Below are 18876 nucleotides of genomic sequence, written 5' to 3' on the forward strand. Positions count from 1 at the left end.
TTATTCTCACACTCTGTGCCCCAAGAAATCATATCTGCTGGGTTCACCCTTTTGTTGTGTGTTAACGCAGTCGCTGTATGCTTCATGTTAAAGCGGTAGTATACTCCTTTTTTTTTTTTCTTTTACCTACAGGTAAGCCTATAATAAGGCTTACCTGTAGGTACAATTAATATCTCCTACACCTGCACGGTTTAGGAGATATTTGCCCTGCATTCAGCTGCTGACGCTAGCGGCGCATGCGCTCTGAAGGTCCGGTGGACCTTCAGAGTTCCTTGCCGGTGTTCTATCAGAAAACCCTACCCCATCAGATTTCCCTACCTCCGTCATTTCCGGTTTGCGGATCAGCTGTGGGTTCGTCATGCACCAGCTGTAGCCGCGTCACACATCCTAGTGCGCATGTGTGGACTAGGTAGGGAATTTTGATAACATTGCAACGTCAGGTCAAAGTCCTAGTGCGCATGCGCACCAACGGGTCGGGCCACGGCATCTCTTATAACAAACATGCAAACGATCTCCATGCCCCACACTGCACCGACCCAAAAATGAGACAATCCTATTCCCTGCCCCCACACGCACGCCCACTTTCCATTTGATAGCTATGTGCCATTGTCGGGTCGGTGCAGTGTGGGGCATTCAGATCGGATTGTCGGGTCAGTCCAGTGTGGGGCATGGAGATCGCATGGATGTCTGTTATAATAGATGCCGCTGTCCGACCTGTTGGTGCGCATGCGCACTAGGACTTTTGCATGATCCATTACGATGTTATCTAAATTCCCTACATATTACGCGCATGCGCACTAAGATGTGTGACGCGGCTACAGCTGGTGCATGACAAAGCCACAGCTGATCCGCACCGGAAATGATGGAGGTATTGAATTCTGATGGGGTATGGTATTATGACAGAACACCGGAAAGTGACGTCATCGCGACTCCGGCCACTCACAGAGCCGCCGAACCCGGAAGAGACACTGAGAGAGCATGTCCGCTCCCACAGCGGTGTCCGGGGGTACGTGTCGGGGCTTCGTTTTAAGGTAAGTATTTCATAATGAGCTAGTATGCGATGCATACTAGCTCATTATGCCTTTGTCTTGCAGGGGTTTTTTTTTTTTTTAGGTAGTATACAACCGCTTTAAGGTGCGTTGCGGTAATGTAGGCCAATTACTGGAATGGTCTGTGTAATAAACCAGAGTGCACCAAAAATTGCATGTAACATTTGTGGCAGTGCAGCATCCATCTATCGGCAAGGTGTGTTGGGGTCCTATTCAGAATTAATCGCACCACATTACACTAATGCATGTAATGTGTGCAGCTATATAGGAGTTATAGACCTGCTCAATAGTGACTCAAAACTAACTTCTATCCTAAAATGCATGAGGTAAGAATGCCCCTAGCAACATCCCTTAATGAGCAGTAAACAAAAAAGTGCTGCTCTCCCAGCCAGCCAACATGACATGTAAGGAATGGCTTCAGCCTACATGTCTCTGCCAAAAAGCCTCACCCACTGGGGCTTAGTCATAGGTTACTTTGAGCGGCGTTCCAAGCTTAGCTTACCATCCCATAATGAGTCAATCCCTTAAGCAACATGGGTATTATGGGTGCGTTATCCTGTGTCAGACTGCCAATATACAAGGAGGTTCAATATTTGCCTGACCTTATCAAAAAAGGGACACGGGAAGTCAAATACTGTACTGTTATACTGCCATCTACAGGAGGATTGGATGCTGGCTATCAAATTAATTTTAGACTAGCTTAGGATAGCCCCTCTCACTACCAGCATGCCTTCAACTAAGTTCCTGAGCTATCCTATCACCTGGTCTTGCCCCATCCTACCAGGTGCAGGTTGGGCTTCATCTGATGCCAGTTTGGGCAATAGTCCTTCAACGCTGCACACATCCCCAGTCTTGATTCCATTAGGCCTGTTAGTGGATGTCACTGCTTTAGGCACCTGTCCAGTTGGACTCTTTTGGGTATCCCAACAGTATATGACTCCCTGTATCCTTCAATGGAGGAGTAAAATAAAAATTGGATTTCTCTTACGTCCTCCGACAGTCGCCGCCTCCTCTAAGTCATCACTATTGGGTATTGACTTCCGCTCCGCAGGAGTAGCTAGGCATAAGACTTAGTCAAAAGAGCAAAGGCATTTGCATATATACACCCATGGGGGCTGTCCCACTGGTCAATACCCCCCCTGCAGTGACCACTCCCAACTCAGTTTCTTTCTGCCTAGCGTCAGGAATGGGCTGCGCACTCCGCAGCGGTGTTAAAGGGACGGTTCCCTTTTTTATTGCACCTATTGGCATTGTGCCTCGGTGAACCAGGTGTGCAGGGCTGCGACCTGGTCGTCGGCGCACACCTTTTCCAAATTCTACAAGGTAGATGTTCTGGCATCAGCTGATGCCTCCTTTGGCCGCAAAGTTCTCAGTGCGGCAGTGCCATGAAGGACCCTTGTGTTTTTTTGTGGGTCCCTGGCTGTTGGTGTTTGCTTTCCTGGGTTGTTGCTCCTGTTGAGCCTTGTTTTTTTCTATTGCCCAGAAGGTATTCTTACTGTGCTGGTAAGGTTCCTTTCTCTGATGTGGGTACTGCGTTGCCTTTTCTACGGTTGCGTCTCCCACCCCTCATGTCTACACTGCTTTAGGACATCCCAACAGTGATGACTTAGAGGAGGCGGCGACTGTCGGATGTCGTAAGAGAAAACTGAATTTTTGTAAAATCTTACCTGTAAAATTCCTTTTTTCTGAGTCCTCCGACAGTCGCCGCCCCGCCCCTCTTTTGGGGTTGTGTTCTTATTCCCTACTGCTATGCTACCAAACTGAGTTGGGAGTGGTCTCTGCAGGAGGGTATTGACCAGTAGAACAGCCCCCATGGGTGTGTATATGCAAATGCCTTTGTTCTTTTGACTAAGTCTTATGCCTAGCTACTCCTGCGGAGCGGAAGTCAATACCCAACAGTGATGACTTAGAGGAGGCGGCGACTGTCGGAGGACTCAGAGAAAAGGAATTTTACAGGTAAGATTTTACAAAAATTCAGTTTTTTGTACTCGCTGTAAAATCTGTTTCTTGGAGTCCATTGAGGGGCACAGGTTGCACCCCTTTGCATTTCTGATTATAATCTGCTACTGATTCCTGGGGAGGGTTTATACTGGGCTGGCCTACAGAATCTTTGTTTGCCAGTGTCCAAATTCTTCTGTAGGTGGCAATATAACTCCATAATATAACTTCCTGTGTCCCTGAATGGATCATGTGTATAATTTGGTACATTTCTCCAATACACGCGAGTCTCCCCAAGGTTTAGCTTTAAAAACACTGCAAGGATAATAAAATACCCTTTGAATCTGCCAGAAATATAGTGAGCTCCTAACTTTGTATTGTTGGCTGATGATACTGCATCACAATAAGTGTTATTGGCTCTGCCTAAGTTCTACCCTGTTGAACTACTAAACACCTCCCTCATGTCATGTTCATAATATAATATGGAGGTGTACTTTAGTCCAGCAGAGAAGTTAGCAGGCCTGACAATACCGCTTGGAAATACAGTGCAAGGGAGAGTGTTGTCAGCTCACTACAAGAAATTAGGAGCTCGCTGGATGTCTAACAGATTACCAGGCATTTATTTCTTGTCCACTGAGGAACAAATTAGTTCAGATATCGTTGGATTACATTGACATTTACAGGTACCAACAGGTATTTCATTCTCATCCCCTAAAGTGATTCTAAAGTCAAAAGATCTTTTTCCTTAATGCATTCTATGCATTAAGGTAAAAAAAAAAAACTTCTGTGTGTAGCTCCGCCCTCCTTTTTCTTACCTGTGCCCCATCTTGATCCAGCGATGTGCATGAGAGCATCAGCTCTCCTGTGTCTCTTTCCTCATTGGCTCACACAGCAGGGGGAGCCATTGGCTCCTGCTGTTGTCAATCACAGCCAGTGAACCAATGAGGAGGTGGCAGAGCTGAACCATGTTCCATGTGTGAATGGGCAATATCCATTCACAGGAGCATGGCTCGGAAATGAGCCTGCTCAAGTGCACCTCTAGCAGGCTTGCTATTGGGGGCACTTCACAGGGGGAATGAGCCATTAGCGCCGACGGGGGGCCCAAAAGGAAGAGGATCAGGGCTGTTCTGTGTTAAAAACAAAATCAGATATTGTAGGGTTATATTGCCTCCTACAGGTGGTCTGGACAGAATAACCCTCCTCTACCCTGGTCTCCGGTTTTTTGTCTGTGTTCTAGGACAATAGACGTCTTTTTTTATTTATTTATAAATATATATATATATATACACACACACAGTGCCTTGCGAAAGTATTCGGCCCCTTGAACTTTGCGACCTTTTGCCACATTTCAGGCATCAAACCTAAAGATATAAAACTGTAATTTTTTTTGTGAAGAATCAACAAGTGGGACACAATCAAGAAGTGGAACGAAATTTATTGGATATTTCAAACTTTTTCAACAAATAAAAAACGGAAAAATTGGGCATGCAAAGTTATTCAGCCCCTTTACTTTCAGTGCAGCAAACTCTCTCCAGAAGTTCAGTGAGGATCTCTGAATGATCCAATGTTGACCTAAATGACTAATGATGATAAATAGAATCCACCTGTGTGTAATCAAGTCTCCGTATAAATGCACCTGCACTGTGATAGTCTCCGAGGGCCGTTTAAAGCGCAGAGAGCATCATGAAGAACAAGGAACACACCAGGCAGGTCCGAGATACTGTTGTGGAGAAGTTTAAAGCTGGATTTGGATACAAAAAGATTTCCCAAGCTTTAAACATCCCAAGGAGCACTGTGCAAGCGATAATATTGAAATGGAAGGAGTATCAGACCACTGCAAAGCTACGAAGACCTGGCCGTCCCTCTAAACTTTCAGCTCATACAAGGAGAAGACTGATCAGAGATGCAGCCAAGAGGCCCATGATCACTCTGGATGAACTGCAGAGGTGGGAGACTCTGTCCATAGGACAACAATCAGTCGTATACTGCACAAATCTGGCCTTTTATAGAAGAGTGGCAAGAAGAAAGCCATTTCTTAAAGATATCCATAAAAAGTGTTGTTTAAAGTTTGCCACAAGCCACCTGGGAGACACCAAACATGTGGAAGAAGGTGCTCTGGTCAGATGAAACCAATGCAAAAGGTTATGTTTGGCGTAAAAGCAACACAGCTCATCACCCTGAACACACCATCCCCACTGTCAAACATGGTGGTGGCAGCATCATGGTTTGGGCCTGCTTTTCTTCAGCAGGGACAGGGAAGATGGTTAAAATTGATGGGAAGATTGATGGAGCCAAATACAGGACCATTCTGGAAGAAAACCTGATGGAGTCTGCAAAAGACCTGAGACTGGGACGGAGATTTGTCTTCCAACAAGACAATGATCCAAAACATAAAGCAAAATCTACAATGGAATGGTTCACAAATAAACATATCCAGGTGTTAGAATGGCCAAGTCAAAGCCCAGACCTGAATCCAATCGAAAATCTGTGGAAAGAACTGAAAACTGCTGTTCACAAACGCTCTCCATCCAACCTCACTGAGCTCGAGCTGTTTTGCAAGGAGGAATGGGCAAAAATTTTCAGTCTCTCGATGTGCAAAACTGATAGAGACATACCCCAAGCGACTTACAGCAAAAGGTGGCGCTACAAAGTATTAACTTAAGGGGGCTGAATAATTTTGCACGCCCAATTTTTCAGTTTTTTATTTGTTAAAAAAAGTTTGAAATATCCAATAAATTTCATTCCACTTCATGATTGTGTCCCACTTGTTGTTGATTCTTCACAAAAAAATTACAGTTTTATATCTTTATGTTTGAGGCCTGAAATGTGGCAAAAGGTCGCAAAGTTCAAGGGGGGCGATTACTTTCGCAAGGCACTGTATGTATGTGTATATATAGATAGAGATATATATATATATATATATATATATATATATATATATATATATATATATTAGATTGATTGATATTTATTTATAGAGATATATATATATATATATATATATATATATATATATATATATATATATATATATATATATATATATATATATATGTATATATATATATACATATATATATATATATATATATATATATATATATATATATATATCTGCTGATAAAGGTCTAACCAGTCTTTGCTAGAGTTTTCATTGGGAAGCGTTCATGTCTTGCATGGATGTACTACATATTTGTGTTTTGCCTATTCATACACTTTACGATTTGAGAATTATAATAATGGTTTGGTAATTATCATACATGCTAATACATGAGAAAGCTACACTATATGGCCAAAAGTCCTACAAATGGTTGGGTTCAGGTGTTTCCAGTGAAGGGTACTGGTACATTGTACAAAGACATTGTAGACAATTGTGCTCTTCCAACCTTGTGACAGTTTGATGAAGACCTGTACCAAAGAACTAAAAGGGGGAAGAAAAGCAAAGAATCTTCATCCCCTGGAAATAATAGGACTTTAAAGGCATCTATTGGACTGATCTCAAGAGGAATAAACACTTGGATAAATATATCTAAAAACAAGTTTTATTGTACAAAAAAATCATATAATATCATTAAAACCAATGTGCAAACCTACATGAACGGTCATATAACCGTATGCTCCAAAATTAAGAGAACCCTTGTGCATAACAGACACAGCATATTCGATGCATTAGATTCAGACCATGAAAATGGCCAGACTTGTCTTCAGAGTATGCAGTGTTCACTTGCAATGGAAACGCAGCCAGAGAATCGCTACGCATTTCGCTCCGCAGCTTCTTCAGGCAATTTCCATGGAGTTATGGTGACAAACACATTAGGTGTCCTCTCTTCTCCATAAATATGGGCTTGAAAAGGTTACCAGGAGCATGTAATTTTTCCAGAGGGATTATACCGTATGTTTCTCCTCTTGTGTAGAGTCCAAATGTTTGCTCATCCTAATGTGTGCCCGCCAGCCTCTCCAGGAGACGCTCGCAGGAGACACTGCAAGCGTCTCCCGGAGAGGCTGACGGGCACACATTAGGATCGGCAAACATAACAAAGAGGAGACACATACGGTATAGTCCCTCTGGAAAAGTTACATGCTCCTGGTAACCTTTCAAGCCCATATTTGGGGAGAAGAGAAGACACCTAATGTGTTTGTCACCATAACTCCACGGGATCGCCTGAAGAAGTTGCGTAGCGATTCTCTGGCTGCGCTTCCATTGCAAGTGAACACTGCATACTCTAAAAACTGTTAAAGTCTCGCCCATTTCATGGTCCGAATCGAATGCATTGAATATGCTGTGTCTGTTATGCACAAGGGTTCTCTTAATTTCGGAGCATACTGTTATATGACCGTTCATGTATGTTTGCACAATGGTTTTTATGATATTATATGATTTTTTTGTACAATAAACTTTTTTTTACATATATGTATCCAAGTGTTTATTCCTCTTGAGATCAGTCCAATAGATGCCCTTAAAGTGGAGTTCCGGCCTATTTTGCAACTTTAGTGTTTCCTGGAGTGCTCGCTATGCCGATCAACAATTGGGCATTTTCAATTTTTTTGGGGGGTCCCTTACCTTATTTTCAGGGCATTTTTGATTGTACTTCCTCCTTCTCCCCCCTCTGTGGCCACGGCCACCGACATCACTTCCTCCTTTGCATTGCATCCTGGGAGCTGTTATCACTCCCAGGAGGCTGGAATCAGGAAAAACTCCCAGAACACTCCCTAGAATCAGGAAGAAGGACACAGCAGATTACACTGCGGCTTCAGATGCCCACGTCTAAGATGGCCGTACCCAGGCAGCATTTTTAAAAGTAAGATTTTGACTAAAATCCAATACTGTACACCTTGTAAGTATGAGAATAGCGGTTCTGTAAAGGGCGATGGATTAGTATTATAGGGGTATTTTTAGTTAAAAAAGGTATTTGAGGCCGGAACTCCGCTTTAAAGCCCTATTATTTCCAGGAGATGAAGATTCGTTCCTTTTCTTCCCCCTTTTAGTTCTTTGGTACTGTGACGAGACCCTTGCTCACTCGCTTCCGCTCTCCCGACACTCCTCTGCTACCAGTGAGTCAGCTTGCAGATCGCAACGTCTGATGGTTCGGTCAACCCAGGCTCCGGGATCCGAACTACAGCTATGTGCCGTTCGGAATCCATTAGAACAAATACCAGGCAGGCTGTATGTAAGTTCAAACAGGAAGACGTTTATTGGAAGTACACAACCCACTTTTATACAGAATTTGGAACATCCTGCCCCCAAGAACCGCCCTCCTATTGGTCAATTGCAAAGTACCTGCAGTTCCCCTTCAGGTCCTACTTAGCCATGCAAATGAGGACTTGAAAATGAGTCCGCAGGGATTGGTGCGATAGCTTGACCAGAAGGACTGTTATGTGTAATGAGACAGAAGCCCCAGGGGGCAATCAATGTACACAATAGCCAGACACAGAAGAATGGTTCCCTAACAAGCCCCCAATACACATTACTCTGAGTGTCAATACATCCCTTATCAGACAGCAGGTGAGTTCATTAGCACACCCGACAATAGGTGAATGGAAAGCCACCTCAGACAAAAGCAACATTGTTAGACAGTCAGTCTCCTCATTGAACTTCCTGGAATGACCATATTAGGAGTTGTACTTCCTGGTCAGAGACCTCATGGCAAATGGGAACAAATCTCAATATTTCTACATGGAGACCTTGCTGACAAATATGAAGCAATCCAAACCATTACCCATCTGTCCTTAAATCCCAGTGACGGTGAACACCGTCACAGGTACATGTATTTTTCTGGGATGTGGCATCGCCTTGCCGAGATCGTGTCTCAGATGCTTCCATGAAAGTTTGGTGAAGACCCTTTTCTGTGCCAACATGACTGTACCCCCTGTGTACAAAGCCATCTCCATAAAGACTTGGTTTGGTGTGGTGGAACTGGGTGACCCGCACAGAGCCCTGACCTCAACCCTACTAAACACCTTTGTTGGAACATTTGTTGTGAGTCAGGTCTTCTCACTCAACATCAGTACACGACCTCACCAATGGGCACAAATTCCCACAAGACACTCTCTAAAATCTTGGAGAAAGCCTTCCTTGGGAAATGCAGGCTATTATAGCCCCTCTACACATTAATGTCCATGACTTGTGATGAAATTCAATGTTGATAGTGAGCCAGGTCTTCTTATCCAACATCAGTACCTGACCTCACAAATGTTCCTATGGCTGAACCGGCACAAATTCTTTGGCTTTGGAATGGGGTTTCCAACAAGCTCATATAGGTGTGATGGTCCACAAATCTTTTGGCCATACAGCGAAGCAGTTTTCATTAAATTGTATTTTCATTCTTCTTGAATAATTGCTGTTGGGTGATTGGTCACACATGTTGGTCTTTCTCCTCCTATTTCCTTTTTTCTTTTCCTTTGTAGGTTTACAATGCAGAAGGAGAGTTCCTCTTTAAGTTTGGCTCACACGGAGAGGGAAATGGTCAGTTTAATGCTCCCACCGGTGTCGCTGTGGATTCTAATGGGAACATTATTGTGGCTGACTGGGGCAACAGCCGGATTCAGGTGCGGATCTGGTAACGATGGTGGGGGGGTTCCTGATGGGGAGTTTTGAGATATTATTTTACTCACCTTTTTAGTGTTGCAACAGTTGCAATCAAATATAGTTTGCTAGCAAACTTGCAAAAAAAAAGCCACACTGCATGGTCATAGCATCTCTGAAGTGTGGACCCTAACTCTAATTTAGGAGTTTCCATATATGAGGCTGGGTATAGGTTTTTATATTTTTACTTCCCTGCAAACAACATGCAGTTTTCAAATCAAACCGATCTGTTTTCATTACATACCTTATTTATACCTGCTGACATCACTGGGTCTCTTTGCTTCTCTACACAATGCAGGCAGATCCTGGCTGGTGGGAGGGGGCGGCAGGGTGCTGTACTTTCTTCCTAAAAACTTTACATGCCTCAGTATTCCTCTCAACAGCCCTCAGCCCTGTTGCAAGCAGTAGTCTGGCTGTTAAAGCCGGACTTCATCCAAAAAGGGGAGGTCCACTTGTTTGCAAGCTCTTCCCGCCACATTTGGCACTTTTTTGGGGGGGGGGGGAGCGGGTACCTGGTTTTTACAGGTACCTGCTCCCACTCCCATTGAGATCGCCGTGGCTATTCAATAGAAGTACCCCTCCCCCCGCGGCCCTCTGGTACACATCACAGGTCCCAGAAGACTGTGGGACACTTCACAATGCGCAATGGGAAACCGGCAGTGAAGCCGCAAGGCTTCACTGCTTGTTTCCCAAAGCTAAGATGCCGGCATCTGCACCCGAAGCCAACTAAAGTGTCGGCACGGGTGAGGCCAGTGCTGGATCCTGGGATAGGTAAGTGTCCTTATATTACAAGTCAGCAGCTACAGTATTTGTAGCTGCTGACTTTTATTTTTTGGGGGAGACTGGAGCTCTTCTATAAAAAGAGTTTTATGCAAATTTCAAAATGCCTTGATGGCTAGAAGGATGTCAGTTTGGAAAAGTGAGTGTTCCTAGGCAGGTAAAGGAAGGCTTCATGCATTCTGGGCAACAAAAATGCAACTTTTAAGGGAGTATTTACTTTTTTTCTTTTTTCCTTGTTCTAAACCCCCCTTTATGTTAGCCTATGTGTCCTTGCACATATAGGTGTTTACAGGCAGAAAAACCCATTGCCAGCGATTCCTGAGAGGAGGTTTTTCTCCAACATGCCTAAACACGATTAAGCACTAGACATATTTACCACTTGAATGCTTATTCATTCCAAAGGCTAGAATAAATTATTATTCTGGCCAGTGGAATGAACGCCCAGACTCTTGATGCACCTAAACCTGTTTGCAAAACGGGGTTTTAGGCGCGTTTTTAATGCTGCTTTTTCCTGCCCCAGAGCAAATGGCATCCTGGGAGAGAGGAAAAAAAATAAGCCCTGTGTTCATGAGGCCCACATTTGCATCCAGACTGTCCTAGGTAACACCCACATGTGATTTTAAGCATCTATGATTGGAAGAACTGAAATCCAATCACCAAAATGGAAATGGCAGGGGAGGAAAAGACTGGATGATGATGTACATCCTCCAACCAGGAAATGAGGCGGGCTCTATCAGACTTCCCGGAGCTCCTACTGTAGGACAGGTTAGCATTAGAGATGAGCTTGGGTTTGGTCCAAACTTGGGCTATATAAATAGGTCAATGATATTGACCATATTAAGTCAGTGATGTCCAGAGCATCCCAGTGTACACACAGCTGCCTGGAGAGGGTTGCCCTGACCGCAGTTGATTGGATGGCAGTGGGGGGAGTGATGGCTTCCTTCTGGGTTTCGATCTGTACCCAAGTTTGGACCGAAGCCAGTATTTACTTGGGATTTTTACATATTAGATTTTTGAGTAGATCTTTTGGCTAAGCTGCTGCCCATTGTGCTTGGTACCAGGACTGGGAAAATTAGATACTCCTAAAACCTTCAAGTAGAGTATAGCTTGGAAACATCTGTGGATGCTACCAAGATGCCATGAAACTAATAAACTCTTTTCTCTTTTCCCTATTTCCTCCATGCAGGTGTTTGACAGTTCTGGCTCCTTCTTGTCCTACATTAACACTATGGCAGACCCTCTGTATGGGCCGCAAGGTCTGGCCCTCACCTCTGAAGGTCATGTGGTGGTGGCCGATTCAGGAAACCACTGTTTCAAGGTGTACCGGTATCTCCAATAATCTTTTTTTTAGGGACAGGAGACCCAGCTGGCACCATACCATGCTGTCCTTGCCATGTCCGAGATGTCTTCAAGCTCTCTTCCCAGCGCTATATTCAGCCCGAAGTGGTGTTTCCTCTTTGTCTGTTCTAAGCCGCCAGTGCCAGCTGCTCGTCCTAGTGCCAGATGCGATGTGTACAAACGGCTGTAACCTTCTGTCCTCCTGCCAAACGGTTCATTCTTAGCACAAATGACGTCTAATGACCTTTCGCTGACCTGCCCAGCTGTTTGTGAGGCTCCCAGGCTTTGTTCTGTTAATGTCCCCCCCCCCCCAAAAAAAAAAAAGATTTTGCTTGCTTTCTATATATATCTAAGGGTATTCTGCCAACTCTGCAGTTCCTTGTACTAAGAACTTTTATGGTCCCAACAAATCTGCTAAGGACCACTGCTGAATGTCGGTAACAGAGAATTGTGGACTCTCTGGCATCCCTGGTCTAGATTTCATTGTTTACAGGCCAAAGAGGGCACTGACCTACAGACTTTACTTATCAATGCGCTTTGCATAATGGTGGTTCAGGACTGTTCACTGGCTTTTTGCACTCATGGATAACTGCGGGAATCCAATGGGTCCAACTAAATATCTCTACCATGGAGCTCTCCCCTACAAGGACACTTTGACCATGGATGTCTACCGGATCGCGGCAGTGGTAAAGGTGGCTGCTTGTGGGGCATTTGCACTGACCGGTTATAGTTTCTGATGGACTGAGACTGAATTATCCCCAAAAGTAACAGGTCCTGGCCGCAAAGTATATCGGAGCAGTCCTTCAAGGACCGGTTTCCGCACATCCACCCTAATCAGCCAGTAATACACACCGGTTCTGTGGCTTTATACGCTTTGCATCCCATGGCATCTCCCAGTGTCTTCTAGGTAGAGGGAGCTCCAAGGCGTTTTTTTTTCTTCTACCAGGAGATACAAGGGGGCCGGCTTTTTGAATGTAAATGCCTGAAGGATAAACAGGGTCTCCCCAGTGTTACAGGGTCTACCCAAGATTCATTTGTTTATCATTACCCCTTTAGGGGCTTCCTCATTGTTACACAAGATGGCGGCCTCTTCTGCATAGATGGTTTCCTCAAGGCCAGAGACTTGGTGGTCTCTCATCCACCCCTGTAGGGGGGATCCTCATCTTCAGCCTTTCCAAGGTGACTGTAACCCCAGGTCACTTATACTTGTGGCCTTTTTTTTTTTTTTCATTTTTTTTGTTTTACATATTTGTTTTATTCATGTCTTAACCTTTTCAGCATGTATGTCAGTGCACAGATTGTACTGATCTACAAAGTTTGTGCCAAATACTGCACCGTCACACTTTAAAGTGATTTCCATAAAAACAAAAGAAAAACTCTGGGCGGATTTTCCCACCTTTCTAGCTATTGGCTTCTTTCTGGTTACCACAAGAAGGGTTCTGTCAGAACCAGGGCTTTTTTTCTCAGAGAATAGGTGCAGGAACTCCTTCCTTCTGAGTCACCCCTTAACTCTGTCCCCTACCCACCCCTGAGCACCATTCCTTCACCTCCTACCCACCTCCCAGTATCACCCCTTTTAGAGAATTAACGATAACAAGAAAGGCAATAGAATAGATCTAGAAACAATGGACACCACCCCAGCGACAATAGATCCACCCCTGCAACAATGGACTTCCAGCATCAATAGACTCTCCAGCAGCATTAGGCCCCTCCCTCAACAGTAGATCCCTCCCAGCAATGATTGATTCCCTGCAACATGATACCCCACCAGCAACAACAGACTTCCCCAGCACCAATAGACCTTCTGTACAAATAGATCCCCTCCATCAGCAAATAGATCCCCTCCAGCAACACTAGATTCCCCAGTAGCCAGCATCAATAGACCCTCCAGCAGCCAGCAACAAAAAAACCTTCCCTGAACAATATATCCCTCCCAGCAACAACTGACCCACCAGCAGCAAAAGACCCACCCCAGCAACCATAAATCCCTATGAGCAACAGAAGACCTCCCCAGCAACAATAAATCCCTATGAGCAACAGAAGACCTCCCCAGCAACAATAGACCCCCCATCCTCTGCAGCAATAGATTCCCTATTAGCCAGCATCAATAGACCCTCCAGCACACCCCAGCACCCCATGCCATTACATACATTCAGTTCTGGAGGTGCCGGAACTGCGTTCCCGCTGAAAAAAAGCCCTGGTCAGAACTAATGCTGACCATAGACGGTTCGAATTTCAGCTGGTTCAGCAGCAACCGGCTGAGATTTCGAACGGTCTATGGGCAGGCTGAATGTACCAAGTTGATCGATCGACCAGCCTGCCAGATTTTACTTGCGGTTATCACTTGCGGCTCTTATAGCCGCTAGCAATAATCACTGTGTTCTGCTGGCGGTGACGGCTTCCCCCGGGACCCTTCCCGGAAGAGGACGAGGGCTCGGCAGGAGGGATTCCCGCATCAACACTGTCTGTGTTGATGGGGGAATCAAGCAAATTTCTTTCCTGCAAAACGTGGCTGGCTAGCCATGCAGGTCGTGCCCACCAGCACCACTTTACAGCACACGCATCATTCCACGTTGGCACGCTTTTTTAACCAACCCTAGAAAGTGCCATTTGGTCAGTATCTAACTAGGCTGGTGATAACTGTAACTTGGCTGAAAAGCCGAATAGCATTTCACATTTGTAGTGCTAGTGGGGTAGACTATTCCACTGGGGGTGTCATACTGCATAAAAGCCAGTTAGTAGCCAAAACCTATCTTATGGTGCCAAAATCGAGGAATACATTGTGGGGAAAGAACAGCCTGGTAAAAGGTATCCGGATCAGAATTTTTTTTTTTTTTATGGAAATCCACTTTAAATGTGCCTACTGAGATTTTTGGTGGCCTAAGCACTAGCCCATCCATCCCCTGCAGTAAGTAATCCATTTTGCTGGTGTGCACAGCGCTGGCCGGGGCCTATCTGAATTTTCGATTCTGCATTTCAAGTTGTTTTTGTATTTTTATTATTTTTTTATTTTGTGTCTTTATGATTTTCTGTGTTTTTTTTTTTTTTTGTTTTTTACACTATGTTGCCATATAATTTTGCCACTCGTCACGGTGCCACAAGTACTAGAGACCGGCGACTGCAATGAGCAATGTGCTATGCCCTGTCTTTATGATATGGTGACAATGTAGAGGTGGGAGGTGACCCGCCGCAGGTGAGTGGTCTCTCATCGGCAATGACAGGTCGATCAGTCACTGTGGAAGGATAGCGGTAAAGTGTAACTTTACGGCACAGAGGTGTAGACTGTGGTGGAGCGTTGGATGGGGAGTGAGTGTGCATTGCTCCAGCTGAGAGAATGAGCGGGCAGAACGATGTAGGTTAGGATAGTCCGAAATGAGGGATATGGGACAGTGGCGGCTTATTGTACAGAGGGCGAGCGTAGTGCTGCATGAGCGGGAAAACATCAACGCCTTTCAAACAAGTGCAATCTTTCTCCTTTAGAAGGTTCCAGTTCTGTGGATGTCATGGTGATTCTTCAGCTTAACTTGCTTAAGGCAGAACTAAACCCATCAATTTAACGTTTTAAAAAATGCCGGGGATGCCAACGGTCAGGTTTGCTTGTGTCCTCAACTGTCAAACCACATGTGTAGCACCATGGCATTTGCTGATCAAAAAGAAGCTAAGATGGCAGCTTCCTTGGTTCAAAAGGATAGGAGGGTTTAGTTCCACTTTAAATACAAATTCTAACTATAGCAACATGTTACACCTGAATTTAGGATGTAACCCATAGCTGATCTCCACTTCACCCCTGGCAGCATGCAAGGGTTCCCCTCTTCGGCAGCCACTGTCACTTTTTTTTTGGTGTGGCTCCAATTCAAGCCTTGCACAGCCCAGTTGGCCCCCCCTGTCCAATATTCTTCAATCTGAAAATCAAAGTAACAAGGCAGAAAATTGTCAGCCGAGAATCAGCTGCATCCAATCATGTGCAGCCATTGTTTGGATATTCAAGCAGGAGCTGTCTGATTACAGTAGCCAGCAGGGGGCATTCCTCCATCTATGCTGTTTAGCATGATAGGGGGAAATTGCTAGTTTTCTTTCTTTCTTTCAGCCCCACAGTGTATGACTAGCTTTTCTCTCTCTCTTAAGAGCCAGCTCACACCTGTGGCTTGGGGGTGGTAAAAAAATAGGAAGTTAAGCTACATTTTTACGTTTTTTCATTGCCGAGACCGATATTTTGGTCATCGCGTATCGGTATCGGCCGATATGGGGCGATATTTTTGTAAATTTTTTTTTTTTTTTTTTTTACTTGACATGTACTCTGGTGGAGGGATCTGGGGGTCTAAAAGACCCCAAACCCCTCCTCTGCACTTAAAAGCATTCAAAACGCCAAGTTTGGCTGTTTTGAATGCTGTAATTTTTTTTAATCTGGTGCCAGTACCCGGAAGTGATGTCATGACATCACTTCCGGGTTTTTGCATGGAGACCCGATCAGAGCCGAATGGGGGCTTCCCCTCCCGCTCCTTGTGATGACAGCCAAGAGGCTTCTCAGCCACATCGGTTGTCATTACAAGACAGCTGACCCTTGGCTATGGACGCCGGTACCAAGGTGATGCCTCTAACTGCAGGCATCACTCCGGTACAAGCACTTTCCGAAATATCGGTAACCTCCGGGGCCGATTCCGATATATCGGGGAAAGTGCAGATCGGCCTTTGATATATATCGGCTGTGCCGATAATCGGTCGATCCCTACTTCACAGTAAGGTGCACTAAAAATGCACCCCAATGCACTATTATTATTATACAGGATTTATATAGCGCCAACAGTTTACACAGCGCTTTACAATATAAAAGGGAGACAATACAGTTACAATACAATAAAATACAGGAGGATTAAGATTACATTATAAAATGAGTTGTTCCTGAGAAAGCCCGTCCAATTATATTTTTAGACCGAATATTTGGCTTCCTAAACCCAGTAATGACACACCTTCAGCCATGGGCCGCGGTCTGGTTTTCCCGCTCATGTGATCCTCTGTGGATAGGAGAGGATGGATGAAGCAGGTGATAAAAGCGGACAGGCAGGATCAGAAGAGAGACGGATTAGCTGGAGCAGAAAAATGGGGTAAAGGAACGGTTTAAGGGACACTAAACTCACAGGTCTGTGTTTGTGCTGTGTGTAGTCATGTAATTTATTGTCCTGTTTTATATGTTAATATTTATAATAGCGTTTCTGTTTGGAGACGGTTTACATAAAAGGAGGTCGCCTTTTATAGATGGCGGCTCCTCCTCTTCCTCTCCGCCCCTTCCTCCTTTACAGCGGAGGAGTCGGAGGAGAATTTTGCATGCCACTTTTTTTTATTAATATTTTTTTTAATTTTTATTTTGACATTTTAATGGCAGTTTGCAAGTTATGTGCCAACCCACAACTCTGCTAATTCTGCGAGTAATCAGCCAAGTAATAGAATCTGGTGATTTGTGGGAAAGTCTGTTTTCTGACGGTGATCCTGAACTGCAAAATGCAATCTCCGCTCTAGGCTGATAAGTAAATACAAATGAATGTGTCAGGTCAGCAAAAATGTGAAAGCTTTCAGGTGAATTTCCACTAACCTCAATGAAGATATCATAAGTCGGCAACAGTGCCCGCCTGTACGCAAACTCCTGGCTGCTAAAGAGGCCAGGAGTTGGTTTACATTTTCCCAGCCGACTGTTTTCTTGTGGAAGTGATTCAGTTTTACACCCCATTCACACTTGTGCGGCTTTGGACATCGTCGTGTGACAAGGCAGACTCTGTTTTCCAACGATAACCATTCATATGTGTGACTTAAAGTCGCAGCTACTTCTAAGTAGTTCATGTACTACTTTGGTCTCACTTTCGTGCAACTTGAGGGCCATAGACTTCAATGTTAACCCTCAAAAGTTGCATGAAAGTCGTACCTGAATGTTTTACATGCAACAGTATTGGCACTTTTCCACTGCAAGTACCGGCTCGGCTCTACTCGGCCCGGTTTGCTTTTCCACTGCTGGTACCACATGGTACGGTGTTGGAATGGTTCGGTACGGTATGGTTTGCTTTTCCACTAAAGTAGTACTAAAGTTAAGTGGGTGGGATAACAACGGGGTGGATGGGATTCTCTGACCAATCAGTGGCTAGTAGTGACTGCATGCAAAGGATTGTGGGATATGGTACCAGTTTGGTACCTGTTGGAACCACAATCGAGTAGGTACTGTTTTTTCAGAGCCGTACCGTACCGTTCGGTTCCATGCAGTGGAAAAGCGCTACCGTACCGTACCGAACCGTTCCTACACTACACCATGCGGTACCAGCAGTGGAAAAGCACAAAAGCGTGCCGAACCGTTCGGTTCCATGCAGTGGAAAAGCGCTATAAGTCTGACTTTGCAGAGACAAGCTGTCACACCCATCCAAAGTTGCGTCATAGTTGCACTCCAAAGTCACCAAGTGTGAATGAAGCCTTACAGCCATCCAATCATTTCTGCATGTGTGGTAATTTGCTGCTCCTATGTATCCCAGGTGGCAGCTGGCAGAGTGGAGAGAGCCCATGTGTTCGATAATCTCCTCTACCTAGTATGAACATGGAATCAATGTGCTCTGATCACTTCTGGATTCAGAAGTTTGCGACCTCAAAGTAGTTCATGTACTACTTTGGTCTGACATTTGTGCAACTTGTGGGCCATAGACTTCAATGTTAACCTTCAAAAGTTGCATGAAAGTCGTACCTGAATGTTTTACATGCAACAGTGGGTCTGACTTTGCAGAGACAAGAAGTTGCACCCATCCAAAATTGCACTCCAAAGTCACCAAGTGTGAATGGAGCCTTACAGCCACCCAATCATTTCTGCATGTGTGGTAATTTGCTGCTTATATGTTTCCTGGGCTTATGTATCCCAGGTGGCAGCTGGCAGAGTGGAGAGAGCCCATGTTTTCAATAATCTCCTCTACCTAGTATGAACATGGAATCATTGAGCTCTGATCACTTCTGGATTCAGAAGTTTGAGACTTCAAAGTAGTTTATGTACTACTTTGGTCTGACATTTGTGCAACTTGAGGGCCATAGACTTCAATGTTAACCCTCAAAAGTGGCATAAAAGTCATACCTGAATGTTTTACATGCAACAGTGGGTCTGACTTTACAGAGAGACAAGAAGTCGCACCCATCCAAAGCTGCGTTAAAGTTGCACTCCAAAGTCAC

The 18876-nt window shown here is 44.7% G+C and overlaps 1 protein-coding gene across 1 annotated transcript in view; it reads left to right on the forward strand.

Annotated features, from left to right (window-relative positions):
• TRIM3 (tripartite motif containing 3) overlaps window positions 1-12905 on the forward strand; it is a 54048-nt gene extending 41143 nt beyond the window's left edge. The window contains exons 11-12 of the mRNA XM_082248516.1: window positions 9393-9533; window positions 11537-12905. Coding sequence (XP_082104642.1) covers window positions 9393-9533; window positions 11537-11689 — 294 coding nt within the window. The 3' untranslated portion in view covers window positions 11690-12905. The remainder of the gene's footprint in view (window positions 1-9392; window positions 9534-11536) is intronic.
• Window positions 12906-18876: the final 5971 nt, after the last annotated feature.

Source organism: Pelophylax lessonae (genome assembly GCF_965119305.1).
Source record: "Pelophylax lessonae genome assembly, chromosome: 2".
Lineage (NCBI taxonomy): Eukaryota > Metazoa > Chordata > Amphibia > Anura > Ranidae > Pelophylax > Pelophylax lessonae.